The sequence below is a fragment of the Scyliorhinus canicula genome, chromosome 11 (assembly GCF_902713615.1).
Source record: "Scyliorhinus canicula chromosome 11, sScyCan1.1, whole genome shotgun sequence".
In the NCBI taxonomy this organism is placed as follows: domain Eukaryota; kingdom Metazoa; phylum Chordata; class Chondrichthyes; order Carcharhiniformes; family Scyliorhinidae; genus Scyliorhinus; species Scyliorhinus canicula.
Window position 1 is genome coordinate 36,037,737 of NC_052156.1, and position 15,828 is coordinate 36,053,564.

At 45.3% G+C, this 15,828-nt stretch overlaps 1 protein-coding gene across 1 annotated transcript in view; it reads right to left on the reverse strand.

Annotated features, from left to right (window-relative positions):
* Positions 1-15,828, reverse strand: part of dcp1a (decapping mRNA 1A) — a 117,034-nt gene that overhangs the window by 14,849 nt on the left and 86,357 nt on the right. The window contains 6 exon segments of the mRNA XM_038812767.1: positions 9,077-9,105; positions 9,108-9,321; positions 9,323-9,447; positions 9,450-9,560; positions 9,563-9,791; positions 13,975-14,100. Of these exon segments, the coding sequence (XP_038668695.1) occupies positions 9,077-9,105; positions 9,108-9,321; positions 9,323-9,447; positions 9,450-9,560; positions 9,563-9,791; positions 13,975-14,100 (834 nt within the window).

Genomic DNA, 15,828 nt, shown 5'->3' on the forward strand with positions numbered 1-15,828 from the left:
TTAAAAATACAAAAATAAGGCAGTCTTCCAAATTTTGTGCTCTGATGGCAGTAACCAACTCATAGATTGGGAGAAAAAAATTAAAACGATACAAATATTGCGCACAACATTTTCTGTCATGTCATCATATGAAAGCCCACAGACAACATTATAACCCACTGGTGACATATGTTGGTTTAATATATGCAGAAACACATTATAGAATACACAGAAGCTACAGAATCTGCTTAGGATATCATCATAAATAAACCATGAAGATTTGTCAGTGAAGATTGTTTTCACCTTAATTGGAATTTCGGATTGAAATAATGTTTCCCCCCCATGGGAAGTCTCAAAGCTCAGCAGAATGTTTCAAAGTGAATTTAAAGTATACAGTCAGCTAGAGGGGGAGATTTTCCAGCCGTTCTTGCTAGAGGGATCTTCCGGTCCCAGCAGCAGGGGATGGATTCAATGAGAGATCCCATTGACAGCGGTGGGATGAGAGGATGCCACCGCGGAAATTCTCCCCATAATATTTGAGTTAGTTCGAAAGACTAACTCAAGTTCAGGCAAGTTCATGTAAAAAAGCTGGCGTTGATTCTGTGCATTTCTGAAACACCCAAACGTCTTTCAGTGTTGGGACAGATGATGCTACTGTCAGATAAAGGAGATTTACTTTCAACTTAAAAAGTTTTCACCAGAATTAGTTCATTCCGAGCAGTGAGAATCCTGGGAAATTCCTACATCCAGTTTTCTTGCTAATTTATGGGAATTAACTCAACTACTATAGCTGGACCATATCCTTAATTTCATGGTTATACTGTAGTGATGTATACTTTTAACTCTATTATCTAATGCACCCCAGAGAAAAGCAGTCGAGAGGCAAGTAGGTGCGGAATTGTAGTTTGGGCCTTCGTTGATCAAATGTTTTACTGGTTGAAAGGTGTCCGTTAGGAAAATAAAGGTAGTTTTAAGAGACTTATATTTGTATCCACAACATTAGAAATAAGGTATAATTTTAGGTGGGTTTAATTTAATGTTTCTGTGCTTGGAAGGGCAAAACCTACAGTTTGATTCATGCTGGACAAAGGTGTGGGGGTTGGTTTCAGTTCCAACTGGAATTTTATTGTGATGGAGGGGGCTATGACGTGAAGAATAATCTTGTTGTTTGGCAACTAGAAGCTCTTGTAAGGGAAAAACATTTTCCTTTGTCCTTCAGTTTTAGCTGAAGCCGCAGCAGTTGGTGACAGGCAGCTGGAGAGATGACATTGTTCAGCTTTTCTAGAAGAAAAGCCATACAATGGAGTAATGGTTAAGAAAGCCAGTGCCAGAAATCTAAAGGACAGCTGTTTAAGGAAACCTGAGAAATTAAGGAGAGTTTCCAGGGAGCCTGAAGTTGAAGAAATAAAGTGGACCTGGGAGCAGAACACGGTACGGTCCATTTTAAAAATCACAGGAATTGTAAGGAGCTGGCTAGTGAAAGTCAGAAAGATGTCTGAAGGGGTGCTGAAGTTGTGATAACTTACTACAGTTTGTGGGATTGTCATGTGAGAATACCTTTAAGAAAAGTGTGTTTATCAATAGCTGCAGTGATGTCCATTGTGTGGGTGGAGCTGAAATGTGATTCTGTCTTTTAACTTGTTTTGAGCTGGGAGCTGTTTCTGGCTCTGTGTTTACTTTTGGTTCGACCTTTGGAAGCTGCATAAAGACAGGGGAGTCTTGTGTGTCTCTCTCTCTCTCTGCAGGTTAAAAAGGTGTCTCCAGATACCTTATAACATGGTAATACCTGATTTATGTAGAGATTTTAAGCCTGTCTTTGTGAAAAAAGGGTCTTCTGATTTTTGGATGCTGTTAGGAAAGTTATTAAGGGTTACCTGTAGAGTATTGTATCTGTGGGATTATCAGGGTTGGTAGTGATAAACTGCTTACTGTATGTTTATAAAGTGTGAACTGAATTCAAGACTTCCAGTTGTGGCGAAGCAGAGTTAAGTCGCACGTTCGGCAACTCCCGCTAGGACGGACTTTTGGGCTCTTTTCAGGGCAGCCAACGGCATTTTTGCGCCATTTCCCGGTGTGGGAAGGAGACTGCACCATTCCCCCGACATTGTATGGCTTGGACCAGGAGCAGGGCGACTAAAAAAGTGGTGGTGAAGCCAAAGAAAGTGCGAGGGAAGAAAATCAAGATGGCGGCGGGCGGAGCCAGGCATCGTGGATGCAGTGGGGGCAGGAGCAGCAGGAGGCTCTCCAGCACTGCCTTAGGGAGCTTAAAGCGGACCTGCTGCAGCCGATGAAGGCCTCTATTGACAAACTGCTGGAGACCCAGGTTGGCCCAGGGGGTGGCGATCCGCGAGGTCCGGCAATAGATCTCAGATAACGAGGATGAGATCTTGGGACTAGCGGTAAAGGTGGAGGCACAGGAGGCGCTCCACAAGAAATGGCAAGAACGGTTTGGGGAGATGGAGAATCGATCGGGGCGGAAGAATTTGCGAATCCTGGGCCTCCCTGAGGGACTGGAGGGGTCGGACATGGGGGCCTATGTGGTCACCATGTTAAACTCGCTGATGGGAGCGGAGTCCTTCCAAGGGCCCCTGGAGCTGGAAGGATTTCATAGAGTGCTGGCGAGGAGGCCCGAGGCTAACGAGCCGCCGCAGGCGATGCTGGTGCGGTTTCATCGATTCGTCGACCAGGAGTGTGTGCTAAGATGGGCCAAGAAAGAGAGGACCAGCAGATGGGAGAACGCGGAGGTTCGCATTGATCAGGACTGGAGCGCAGAGGTGGCGAGAAGCGGGCCGGGTACAACCGGCGAAGGCGGTGCTGCACAGGAAGGGGGTGAAGTTTGGCATGCTGCAGCTGGCGCGTCTGTGGGTCACCTACAAGGACCGGCACCGTTACTTTGAGTTCCCGGAGGAGGCGTGGGCCTTTGTTCCGGCCGAGAAGCTGGACACAAACTGAGAGTCGGGACGAGGGGTCGTGTGTGTGGGATGCCGTGGTTGTGTTACAGTTTGAGGGGGGATTCTCCTGTTCTTGTTTATTTTGATTCGGTGTGGGCGGTTAGGGTGGGTTGGGGCACTGTTCTGGTTGGTTCTGGCAGGTGGGCTCTTGGAGGGGGGCAAGTAAGTAGAATGGGGGGTGGATGCCGGTAGGGGGAGATGGGGCCCCGCGGGGGTGGGTGAGGCCCGAGTCGGGGGTGAGGGGACTGGGCCTGTAAAAGGGCTGTGCCAGAGGAGGCGGGGCCGGGTAGGTGGAAAGCGTGGGCTTTTTCCCGCGCTGAAGGCTGAAAGGGCCGGGGCCGGGAAGTGCGGGGTTTTTTCCCCCGCTCGGGATGGATGGGGGAGGCCGGAGAGCCTGCTGGTGGGGTAATGGAGGATCGACTTCTGTGTCATGAGTAGGCGCTGATTGCGGAGTAGAGGACACAAGTACTCAGCGATAGCCATTTCGGATCACGCCCCGCATTGGGTAGATTTAGAGCCGGGGGAGGAGAGGGACCAGTGCCCGTTGTGGCGCTTGGAGGTGGGGCTGTTGGCAGATGAGGTGGTGAGCGAGGCGGGTCCGAGGAAGCATAGAGCGATACCTGGAGGCCAACAACAACGGGGAGGTTCGAGTGGGGACGGTCTGGAATATACTCAACAATAGATCTTCCAAAGACCTTTGGGTAGAGGCTTCACTAAGTGAAGAATTTTCCCCATATCTCATGATCACTTCTCATCCTGAGACTATGCATTCTCCTTCTAGATTTTCCATGCATGGAAAATCTCGCAATGTTGAGCCGCTTCAGAATCTTACATTTCATAGAATGCTTACAACACAGACCACCTCTCATTCTTCTAAACTACAGAGAATATAGGCCTGATTTACTCAACCCCTCATCCCCGGAACCAACCTAGTGAACCGTGGCCATATGACCTCAAAGGCAAACAGATCGTTACTTAAATATGGAGACCACAATTGTGCAGGCCCCAGAGATCGATGTCACACAAGCCCTGTATAGTTGTGTACTCCTATCTTCTTGCAATGAAGCCCAACATGTCATTTGCCTTCCTAGTTATTCCTGTATCTACATGCTAACTTTGAGTTCCTTATAGGAGTACACCCAAGTCTTTCTGAACATCAATATTTGGAAGTTTCATGTCTTTTAAACAAAAATGATTTTCTACTCTTAATAACAAAGTGAATAACCACACACTCCCCCACATTATATTGCATCTGCTAGCTTTTCCCCACTCTTATGTTTTTTCAGCCTCAGTGTCCTCCTCAGCTCACAATCCCAATTAGCTTTGTAACATACATTTCTCTTGGTCACTTAATCCAAGCCACTAAAGTAGGTTGTAAATAGCTGGGGCTTCAGCACTGATCCTTGCTGCACTCCATACTTACAACCTGTCGACTTGAAATACACCATTTACTCTTTCTCAATTTCCTTTCCATTAACTAATCCTTTATCCATGCTAATACATTACCCCAAATTTCATGAGCACTTATTGTACATATAAACCTTTTGTGAGCACTTTATCGAATGTCTTGGAAATTCAAATTATACATTTACTGGTTCGCATTTTTCTGCCCAATAAATTTTAACCGTCCTGTATTTGTCCCTTCCTTCTTAAATAGCGGTGTTTACACTTCAAAACAAACGTGTCCACCATCTCTCCAGCTACCTCTTGTAGAACGCCAGGATGTAAGCCATAAGGCCCTGAGGATTTGTGGGGCTTTTTGTTCTTGAAGTTTCTTTAATATATTTTTCTTTGCCGATATTAATTAATGGTACAAAAAGATTTGCAAAAATGGTTCCGGGGCTGAGGGACTTAATTATGAGAAGTTCACTTTTCCCCTTATGGGAGCAAAGGTAGAAAGGATATTGATACAATATCCAAAATAATGAAAGGTGCAGTAAATAGGGAAAAATCATTTCCATTATCAGTAGGGTCAAGAACCAGAGGACACTGATTTAAAGTGAACGGCATAAGTGTCAAAAGTGACATGCGGAGAAACTATTTTAGCACAGCAGGTAGTTAGGGTCTGAATGCACTGCATGAGTTGTGTGTGGTGGAGACAGATTCAATCATTGCATTCAAAAGGGTACTGGAATCCGTAAAGAAAATAAAAAAATTTGCAGGGCTACATGGAAGTGAGGCAGGCCGAGTTCTCACAGAGAGCCTGCATGGACTTGATAGACCAAAGGGCCTCTTTTTGTGCTGTGGCCATTCAATAAATTGATAATAATGCAGATTTTATAATATTGTAACAACACAAGTTAAATTCTGCTTTAAAATAAATTTAGGTAACAACACCCCAATGGATCATCCTTCTCTAACCCTTCACCATGCAAAAGAAATTAGAATTCAGGAAATAGGTAAATTTAAGCATAAACTCCAGATTGTTTTCTCCAATTTGTGGGCAGTCATACTGGAAACAGCTGTCAATTAAAAAATAATAATTTATGGAATGTGGATGCTGTTGGCTAGGCCACCATTTATTGTCCATTCCTAACTTCCCTTAAGGTAGTGGTGAGTGGTCTTCTTGAACCACTGCAGTCCCTGAGGTGTAGGTGCATCCACAGTGCTATTCGTAAGGGAGTTTCAGGATTTTGACTCCGTAACAGTGAAGGAAAGGTAATATATTTTGAAGTCAGGATGCAGAGCGACTTGGAGGGGAACATCTAGGTGGCGGTGTTCCCATGTATCTGCTGCCCTTGTTCGTCTGGATGGTAGCGGTATTGGGTTTGGAAAGTTCTGTCGAACGACTCTTTGACGAGTTGCTGCAGTGCATCTTGTAATGGTACACACTGCTGCCACTGTGCGTTGACGGTGAAGGGAGTGAATGTTTCTGGAAAGGATGCCAATCAAAAAACTGTTTTGTCCTGAATTGTGCCTTGTAGATGGTAGGCATGATTTGGGAGTCGGGAGGTTGCGTTACTGGCAATTGGTTCCTCGCCTCTGACCTGTTCCTGTAGCTACAATATTTATATGACTAATCCAGTTCAGCAGTAAGCCCCAGGTTGTTGATTGGGGATTATTCCTGTTTCATCAGGAACTGGAAGCTTTGGCCTAAGACAGGCAATTGAAGTGATCAGTGTGGGTTCTCATCATGAAAAGACAAAGCTTAGGGAGTGAATAAACATTTCAATTCCATCTGCTGCTCTGAACTATCGAATAATTCCTCGTTGAGAGATTGTCAACAATTAGCCGTGCCCGGCACATATCCTTAAATTTGTATAAGCATCCACCTGGACTACATCTGATTTATAATCTTAACTTTGTGACTTCCAGTGGTGGCCATGGTGTGAGTGGTCACACATTTGACATCTCCCGCTCGAGGCTGTTTTCTTTGGACCTTTTCCCAGTTTGTCGGGTGGATGTTTGTGGAAAAAAGGTGCCGGGGTTGCTGGAGAAAAGCTTAACTCCACTGGTGCAGTTGTGGATGGATCCACGGACCAGAAGTGGGTCGAGAAGAAGGGAGCAGTTGGAGCAAGAAAATCTTCATGTGACACAGGTCAAGATGGCAGAGGGGAAAAGGGTCTGCCTTGCCTGTCCAATGGTCGACAGAGCACATGGTGGACTTCTTAAATGAGAAGTTCAGCCGGCAGAGGAGGGAGGCCCAGGAGGACATAGCCAAGACAACGGAACCGTTAAAAGCGGGAATTGACCATGTGAAGCAGAGGCTGGAGTCCCATGGCCAGGATTTGGAAAGTGGAGGAAGCAGTGGGAGCGCGCGAGGAGCAGCTTGCCTCGTTGGTGGCTGAAGAGGGTCTGATGCGAGAGACCCAAAAGCGGTTAAAGGAGAAGGTGGAGGACCTGGGGAATCGCTCGCAGAGACAGAATTTAAGAATCGCGGGGAAGCCTGAAACTAAGATGCTGGAGAAGTTGATGGGGGAGGGGGCCTTTGATCAACCCCTGGAGGTCACCGAGCATATAGGACGCTGATGAGGATGCCACAGACGAATGAGCAGCCGAGGGTGATGGTGGTGCATCTTCACCGGTTCCTGGACAAGGAGAAGATATTGAGATGGGCGAGGCAGACTAGGAGATGCACCTAGAAGGGGAGCGAGCTTCAGGTGTACTAGGACCTGGGCACAGACCTGGCAAAGGAGTTTAATCAGGTTGCCCTCTTTAAAAAGGGGGGTGAAGTTTGAGATGTTGTACCCGGCCTGCCTCTGGGTGACTTAAGGGGGGGGTGAAGTTTGGGCTGTTGTACCCGGTCTGCCTCTGGGTGACTATTAACAGCCGAGAACTTTATTTTGGAACACCAGAGGAGGCAATGTAGCTTTTAAAATGGAAAATAGACTGGCAGGAGAAGGAGGACCTTGAACTGTGAAGGAGGTGTGAGGATATGGGTGCTGTTCCTAATAAATTTTTCTTGTATCTTTTTTCTCCTCTGTTAGTTGTTGAAGTTTCTCCTTCGAGATGTTTTGTTGTGTTGAAGGCGAGTGCACTGTTTGTGAGGTGAGCGAAGCGGGGGCTTATGCGCTTGGGCAGGGGTTGACCAGGCTACCTGGGTGGACTGTTAACAGGAGAGCAGTGGGGGGTAATCAGGTGGTTGGTGAAGCAGAGGGGGGGTGGGTTTTTATTTTGTTCAGGGGAAGTGGGTGGGGGGAGGGGTTTGCTGACATAAGGCGTTGTCGCTGTGGTATAGTATGGGAGTGGTGACGGTGGACATCCAAGAAACATACTTGAAGATTGGGGATTAGACAAGGCTAAGGAAAGGGTGGGTAGGGCAAGTCTTTCATTCGGGATTAGACCTGAAGACAAGGGGGTCGGGGGGGTTGGCGGTACTGGTAAATAAACGGGTGGAATTTGAGGTGGGGAAGATAGTAGGAGATTTGGGGGGGGGGGGGGGGGGGGGGTTCATGATGGTGAGTGGGAAGTTGGAGGGGATGCCAATGATCCCGGTAATGTTTATGCCCAAATCGGGGTGATGTGGAGTTTGAGGCGGGTACTGGGAAGATCCTGGACATGGACCGGTTGATGATGGGGGGATTTTAACATGGTTACTCATCCAAGGTTCGGGGGGGATTTGGAGGTCGAGGGTGAAAGAGTTTTAGTAATTCTCCCATGTGCACTGGGTATACTCATGGATCGATTGTATTGTGTATTGGGGGGTAGAGAGAGAGGAGGATTTTGGGCTTTAGAAAAAAAAAGGTACCAGAAAGGGCAAATCCATCAGTATCTTATGGATATAATTAGCCTGACAGGTAATATTGCTTTGAGAGCCATCCTCATGAATGTGACCATACTCTACTGCTTGAGTAGCCACAGTCTTGTTGTTTAAATTAGCCTACACATGTTTCCATATCATAGAATGGAAATGGAAACATTTGCCAATTTTAACAGCCTGTGCCCTGATCATTTCCAATGCACCCAAAAATATGGGAACCGAATATTTAAGGAGCTGTGTTTCGTTTCTTCCCCTTTGCATATAATCATTTGAATTCCTTTCATGCCAATGGCTTATTAGCAATAATCTAATTTGCTGTAAGGTCATCTAGACCATAAAGTTACCCAATTTATTTTCTTTGAAGCCCAAAGATAGAGCATCATTCTGCATTGTCACATCTGGTTGGAGAGATGATTTCAGAATCTCTGGGGGTTTCGCAACATGCTCCAGGGTTTAGGCTTCTTATCGCTCAACAATTGTTCAAAGTGAGTAACTCGGAAAATAAAGTTACAGCTCTACAATCCTTTGGTATTGCTGCAAAGAAGTTACTACTTCCAATGGAATTATCTGCTTCTTCTGTCCTGTTTTTATTGTCGGGCCATATAAACAACAAGGAACAACAGCTGGATTTTTTTTCCCTAAAGTCAAGTGCACATCTGTGTGTCTCTTAAATGTTCTTCAACACTAACCCTAACCTGAAAGTGATGGGGGTCCAAATCCATGCAATCATCTCTCCCCCAACTTCAAAAAGAGATATTTTGGGATGCACAAAGTTTAACTCTGTCTTGATCGCTCCCTCTTACCATCCATGGTTTCCCTTGCCCTCCTGGATTAATTAATTCCACATTCAATCCTCCATGACTGCAATACTCAACTTAGTCTTGATTTCTGATTCACAATGCAACAGGAGATTGACAAACATAAATAATATTTTAACAGTTTGTACCTGTAATGAAGCCTCAGTTGTTTTTATGTTGGTTCTTTAAAGCTCTCCGGCGTTACAAGTAGTGGAGAAAAATTAGCAGCTAATGAGGGTTTGCCGAGAGTCCGGGTGTTGCTGATCATGCTGTCGTGACAGTTTGAGTTCTGAAGTAGTTCATGACCTTGAGATCCAATATCCAAAGTAGTTATTTCACCAGTGCCACTCTGTGGTAACTGGTTACTTCCTGAAGTCACGTTCTGCTTAGTACAACGTTATTTCAGATGAAAGTGGGCACTCATCAGTGGTGATACTGCCTTTGACTTCTTGTTGCAAACTCTGACTATGTCCATTGGTATTAATGGTGGCCACACTCCGATTAGAAGTAGCTTCAAACTTAGGGAAGGCTGAAAGAGGGGACTGGCAGAAATGTTGTACATACGATTCGTTTTGACATCTGATTTCTGGAGTGCAGCAGGTGTTATTAATACTTGTGCAGTGTCTTCTTGGTATTCAATCGGGAAAAACTGATTTTGTTATTAAGACTCTCAGGGCTCCCCAATTGTTTAAGTTCTAGTGATTGTTCATAAGTGAAAGGCAAGACTAAATTTTGACTTCTTAATTTGGTATCCTGCTGAGACGTCAATAACATTTCTTGGTTAGAGTTCATCAATTGCTCTTTAGTAACAGGTGTTCCAAATAACTCTTCTACAGTCAAATGTTTGGCACCTGAAAGAACATGCTGCAAGAGGAAATTTAAAAAGGCAGTATTAAAATATTTTACATATTCAGAATGATAAATTATTGGACATGTAGACATTTTCTCTCATTAATAAAGACCAAAGCCAGTGAATTTGGTTCATGCCGCATATATTGTTCACTGGCCAATGAGTCCACCTCTCTCCCTAGTCACTGTTGGAGATGGAACAAGACAATGAACTTGACTTAAGTTTCTGATTCCATGCCTCTCTATTACCACAATCCCCTATTTTGACAACATCACCAACTCTGTTGAAATCATAGAATCCCTACATAACAGGAGGCCATTGGGCCCATTAAGTCTGCGCTTATCCACCGAAAGAGCGCCTACCTGGGCTTACTCCCCTGCCCTATCCATGTAACCCCACCTAACGTTGGACACTAAGGGATAATTTAGCCTGGCCAATCCACCTAAGTTGCACATGTTTGGACTGTGGGAGGAAAGTGGAGCACCTGGAGAAAACCGATGCAGACACAGGAGAACATACAAACTCCACACAGTCACCCAAGGCTGGAATTGAACCCAGGTCCCTGTTGCTGAGGCAGTAGTGCTAACCACTGTGCCGCTCTGCTTCTGCTATTAAAAGTCTTATCCATATCTTTATACCTATAGGCTTGACTATTCCAATGCACACCTGAAAAAAATGATGAAAGTAAAAAGGTAAGAGTCTTTTCTTCAGATGGACGTCTTCCAGTTAATTCATTCTTTACTCTGGGCTTTTAGAGGTATGTTATATTTTCTTCAGCTTGTAATGGTTTTTACGGTTGACTCACAGAAAAAGAAGGCAGCCAGCACTCAGATACTATGCAGCAGAGCAGTGAGAGTTGCTCCTACCTGGAGGGTCCAGTGGCTTCTCCTAGGTTCTTTCCAAAAAAACCCACCTGACCGGGAGCAAATCGACAGAATCCTGACCCGGGGCCAATTCATTGCCCACCAGCCAATCAATTGAAACAAACCCTTCCAATCTCTTGGGTGGTATAAAGTCTGGGTTATTCTACCCAACATACAAAACTTATAACACAGTACTATTTTGACAGTTTTTACTTCCTCTACTCAACTTAAAAGGTACTTCTCCATTAACTATCCATGGACCAAAAACGATATAGGCAAAATAAAAGAAATAGGAAATAAGGAAGCAACGGAAGAGCCCTCACAGAAGCCTCTTGGGGCATTTATTACATTAACATGTTATATATATGCAAGTTGCTGGTTGTTAAAATTATTGAGTAGGTTGACTTCTGGTGGCGGCATGTAGGAGGAGGTAGTTCCCGCCTGGGTACTTGGTTTTGACACTTCATGCCCGGTTCCTGGGGTTTATTTGGAGGACAAATTCTATCCATATGAAAGTAGAAGGAGTATATTGTTGATGAAAGTCATAAAAAGCTTGACTAAGAGGTCTGCGGGCAGAAAGATGGTGGCGGTGGCTTCGGCGGCCCCGATCACGGTAGACATGTTAACTGGGGTACTGGCAACTGAATTTCAACAGCATTTCGAGAAGCAACGGAGAGTAATGTTGCAACCCTTCGTAAATTGATCGAGGTAGTGCTGGGTCCTGTTCGAGCAAAGTAGGAGAGAACTTCGGAAGTTGTGAAGGAGCATGGCGAGGTGCTGAAGGGGATGGAGAGGGCTGTCAAGTCACAGCGACCAAATTGGCTCGCGGAGGTCAAGATCTCGCGGAGCCCAAGATCTCGTTGGTGGGCCGGAGAAAAATAAGAGTCTGAGGGTGGATGACTTGGAAAATAGGTCGAGGACACAAAACCTCAGTGGGATTGCCGGAGGATGTGGGCTTCATGAATTCTACAGTGCATTTTTCACAGATGTTGGTAAGATGATGGGGGAAGGTGCACTATTATCCTTCCAAAGTTGGACAGGGGCCCATTGAACACTTCGGCAGAAGCCTCGGACGAATGAGCCACCATGAGCAGTATTGTTTGATTCCATAGTTTACAGGAGAAGGAGTGGGTCCTGATGCGGGCCAAGGAGAACAGTGATTTGAGGTGGGAAGGGAGCCTCATTAGAATTTACCAGGATGTTAGAATAGCATTGTACAAGAGTGGAGTGATGTACCCGACGAGGCTGCGGGTTACTTTTGGGTCAAGGGACTATTACTTGGACACTTCAGAAGAGGCCTAGGCTTTTGTTACAGCACATGGACTGGGATCAAATTAAATGGGCTGTTTGTGAGGACTTTTATGGTTGTTTATATGAAGGTGTCTTGGGGTATTGTGTATATATTTGTTGCTATTTCTTTGTTCTTCAGATGGGATGGAAGTGTTTTGCATATGTTGTACAGTGGGGGATGGGAGGTTAACTGGTTGGAGGAATGTTGCTTCAGGTAGTTTTTTTTTCTCTTTGGGAATATATGGGACGGGATTCTCCGACCCCGCGGCGGGTCAGAGAATCGCTCGGGGGAGGGGGGGGGGAATCACGCAGCACTGCTCCGACGACTGGGCCATTGGCACCTGCCGGGGGGCCGCTCAACGACCCCCCCCCCCCCCCCCCCCCCCGCGATTCTCCTCGAGCAATGGGCCAAGTACCCGCCGAGTTAGGCTGAGTCCCGCCATCGTTTATAGAACCCTTGTATTGATCCTCTCAGGGCAAATTTGACCCTTTCCAATTTTATAAATCCCGCCATGTCACTGATCCACGTCTCCACACTTGGGGGCCTCGCATCCTTCCACTGTAGCAGAATCCTTCGTCGGGCTACTAGGGACGCAAAGGCCAGGACACCGGCCTCTTTCGCCTCCTGCACTCCCGGCTCTACCGCAACTCCAAAAATCGCGAGTCCCCACCCTGGTTTGACCCTGGATCCAACCACCCTCGACACCGTCCCCGCCACCCCCTTCCAGAATTCTTCCAGTGCTGGGCATGCCCAGAACAGATGGGCGTGGTTCGCTGGACTCCCCGAACATCTGGTGCACCTGTCCTCACCCCCAAGAACCTACTCATCCTAGTCCCGGACATGTGGGCCCGGTGCAGCACCTTAAAACGCAAGCCCAAACTTCGCCGTCAATCAAGGATATGGGAGACAATTCAGGCTGCACTTTAAGCTTGGGCCGGATCGAGAATGGCCCCAATTTATGCCCATCACTTATTTGGTGCGTCGAGACTGGACTCACATTTGGCGTGTTGGGAAGGGAAACAGTTTGGAGAGATTCGGGGATTTGTTTGTGGACAGACAGTTTGCCAGCATGGAGGAATTAACGGTGAAGTTTGGGCTTGTGGGGTTGAAACCTCGTTCAGGTACCCTGCAGATAAGGAATTCCGTACAAAAGGCCTTCCCAACATGTCCCCGTGGCACCGCCAGGTCTATGATGGGAAGGATCCTTTCACTGGCAGGGTCGGAGGAAGGTAGCACATTAGGCATTGACAGGCAAATTCTGTCTGAGATTCGGACTCGTTGGATGAGGTGAAGGCGAAGTGGGAGAGGGAGTTGGGACCTATAGTGGATGAGGAGTGGAGTGAGGCCCTTCGTAGGGTAAACTCAATGTCTTCACATGCACGTCTTGTTCTGAAACAGCATGAGCTGGTGCATAGTGTGCACCTGACCAAAGCTAAGATGAGTGGCTTCGTTCTGGAGGTAGAGGACAGGTTCTGGTCTTGTCCCAACAGGTAAAGCTTTTGGGTATTTTATCCCCCACACCATATCAGCGATTCGGAATAGTGATCTAGAGCCTTGTCCTCTGGTGCCTATTTTTGGGGTTCCGGACTCGCTGGGGCTGCAGACGGAGTGAAGGCAGACATCCTTGCCTTTGCCTCGTTGATTGCCTAGATTCGGGTCTTGCTGGGGTGGGAAGTTTCCTACTCGCCTCAGCACCTTGGTATGGTTGGGTAGCCTAATGGAATTCTTGTACCTGGAGAAAGTTAAGTACGCCATTAGGGGGTCTGTTGAGGGGTTCTACTGGAGATGGCAGCCATTCATCTTCTTTAAGGAATTAGTCACCATCTGTTGCTGGGGGTGAAGGGGTGTGGTGTTGGGTGACGGAGGAGTTCTTTGGGGTTGTTTCTCTTTTCTTTGTCGATACTATGTGAACGTTTGATTGGGATTTTATGACGTTGGTTTTGTGTAACATTTGCTGTGCGTATTTTGGGTTTGGATATATAATTTATTGTAAAATGGAAAATCTTTACCAAAAATATTTTTCAAAAAACTGAGTAAAACTACCTTGTTGTGGTGCTGCGCTGGAGAAGAGGTATGTTCATCTATTGATGACTTGTTCACTGCTAGGCCTACAGTGCTGTGTATGCCAGGAGAGCTCGATAAAATACTTGAATCATCAAATTGATATATCTAAAAGAGAAATATATATTTTTTAGAAGGGCAAACATTATATTCGATATTGATTCAGTTAACATTTCAGCTATGGTGATATATATCAATTAGTACCAGAGGAGAAATAATAGTACAAGTTCTGACTACAAAATGTAATTACATTGATTCAATGGAAGCTTCAATAGAAGCAACCATGGACATATCCTCAAGTTTGAATTTTTGTATCTATTTTCAGGCTGCATGGTGGTGCAGTGGTTAGCACTGCTGCCTCACGGCACCGAGGACCTGGGTTCAATCCCGGCCCTGGATCACTGTCCGTGTGGATTTTGCACATTCGCCCATGTCTGCGTGAGTCTCACCCTCACAACCCAAGATGTGCAGAGTAGATGGATTGGCCATGCTAAAGTGCCCTTAATTGGAAAAAAATAATTGGGTAAAAATACTTTCATAGCACATCACCACCACTAGATGGCAACTATTACAAAAATAAAAATACTTCAATTGCTAGTTTAATACTTAAAAAATTAATTTAGCATTCATTCAAACTAAATGTGATTATTTTCAACATTTATGTACCTTGAAGTGTTCAACTGTAATCTAACATTTTAAGATCAAAAACAGTCAAGTAGATTGCACAACTCAATTATCTGATTTGGTCTTAAAAAGGAAAGTCTGGAGACAGGGAGTGTGGAGAAATACTTTTTACACAAAGTATGCGCTTCTGTTAAAAGAAAAAAAAATGCGCTTTTTAATTCCTTTGATTTCCAAAATATAACCTATTTTATCTTTCTCGGTGTCACTCCTTTTCAGTGACATGCAACTGCTTTTGTATTCATGGGTCAAAGAGATGTGTACATGGAGCCTCGTAGGAAAACCAAAATGCAAATACGTGGTGTTCTGATATAGAAGTACTACTAGACAGGGCGGCAAATCAAAAAACGGAGTCACTTAGGCTGAGGAGTCCACCATCACAGGGTAGATGCCACTGAAGCACAAGATTAATTTTCAACCAACTTGTCAATTGCTCCAGACGTACCCAATTCCAGCAATAAATTCTTAAATCAAACGAACCTGGTTATATTATGTTCTTTCCATAGAAAAGGAGTTACATTTCGGACCACAGTGCTTCGTTAGATTTTTCTTTATAAGTTTTAACTCCTAAATAACAAGCATCGCAATGCTTTTGACTTTGGATTACTAGTATTTCCTGAAAGTGATTATCCAATTTGTAGGGTGTCGTGGCAGCACAGTGGTTAGCACTGTTGCTTCACAGCGCCAGGGACCCAGTTCGATTCCCAGCTTGGGTCACTGTCTGTGCGGAGTCTGCACGTTCTCCCCTTGTATGTGTCGGTTTCCCTCCAGGTGCTGCAGTTTCCTCCCACAAACCCCGAAGGAAGCGTGAATGGGACATTCTGAATTGTCCCTCCGTGTACCCGAACAGGTGCTGGAATATGGCAACTAGGAGATTTTCACAGTAACTTCATGCAGTGTTAATGTAAGCCTACTTGTGACAATAAAGATTATTATTAGGGCACTATTGACAGGGAGTAAAAATTACTTCAGACAACAGATTTGTAATTAAGTCTATGTCCCACAGTGTTCAATTTTTATTCGGCTTTTCCATTAACTTATTGAATTTTAGTATTAGACTATTTAATATACCTATATTATTTTTCCATTCTTAAAGAATTTTAAAATTTCTTGTGTCAACACATCTGCTTCTCATTCATGTCCGAGTTCTTTGCA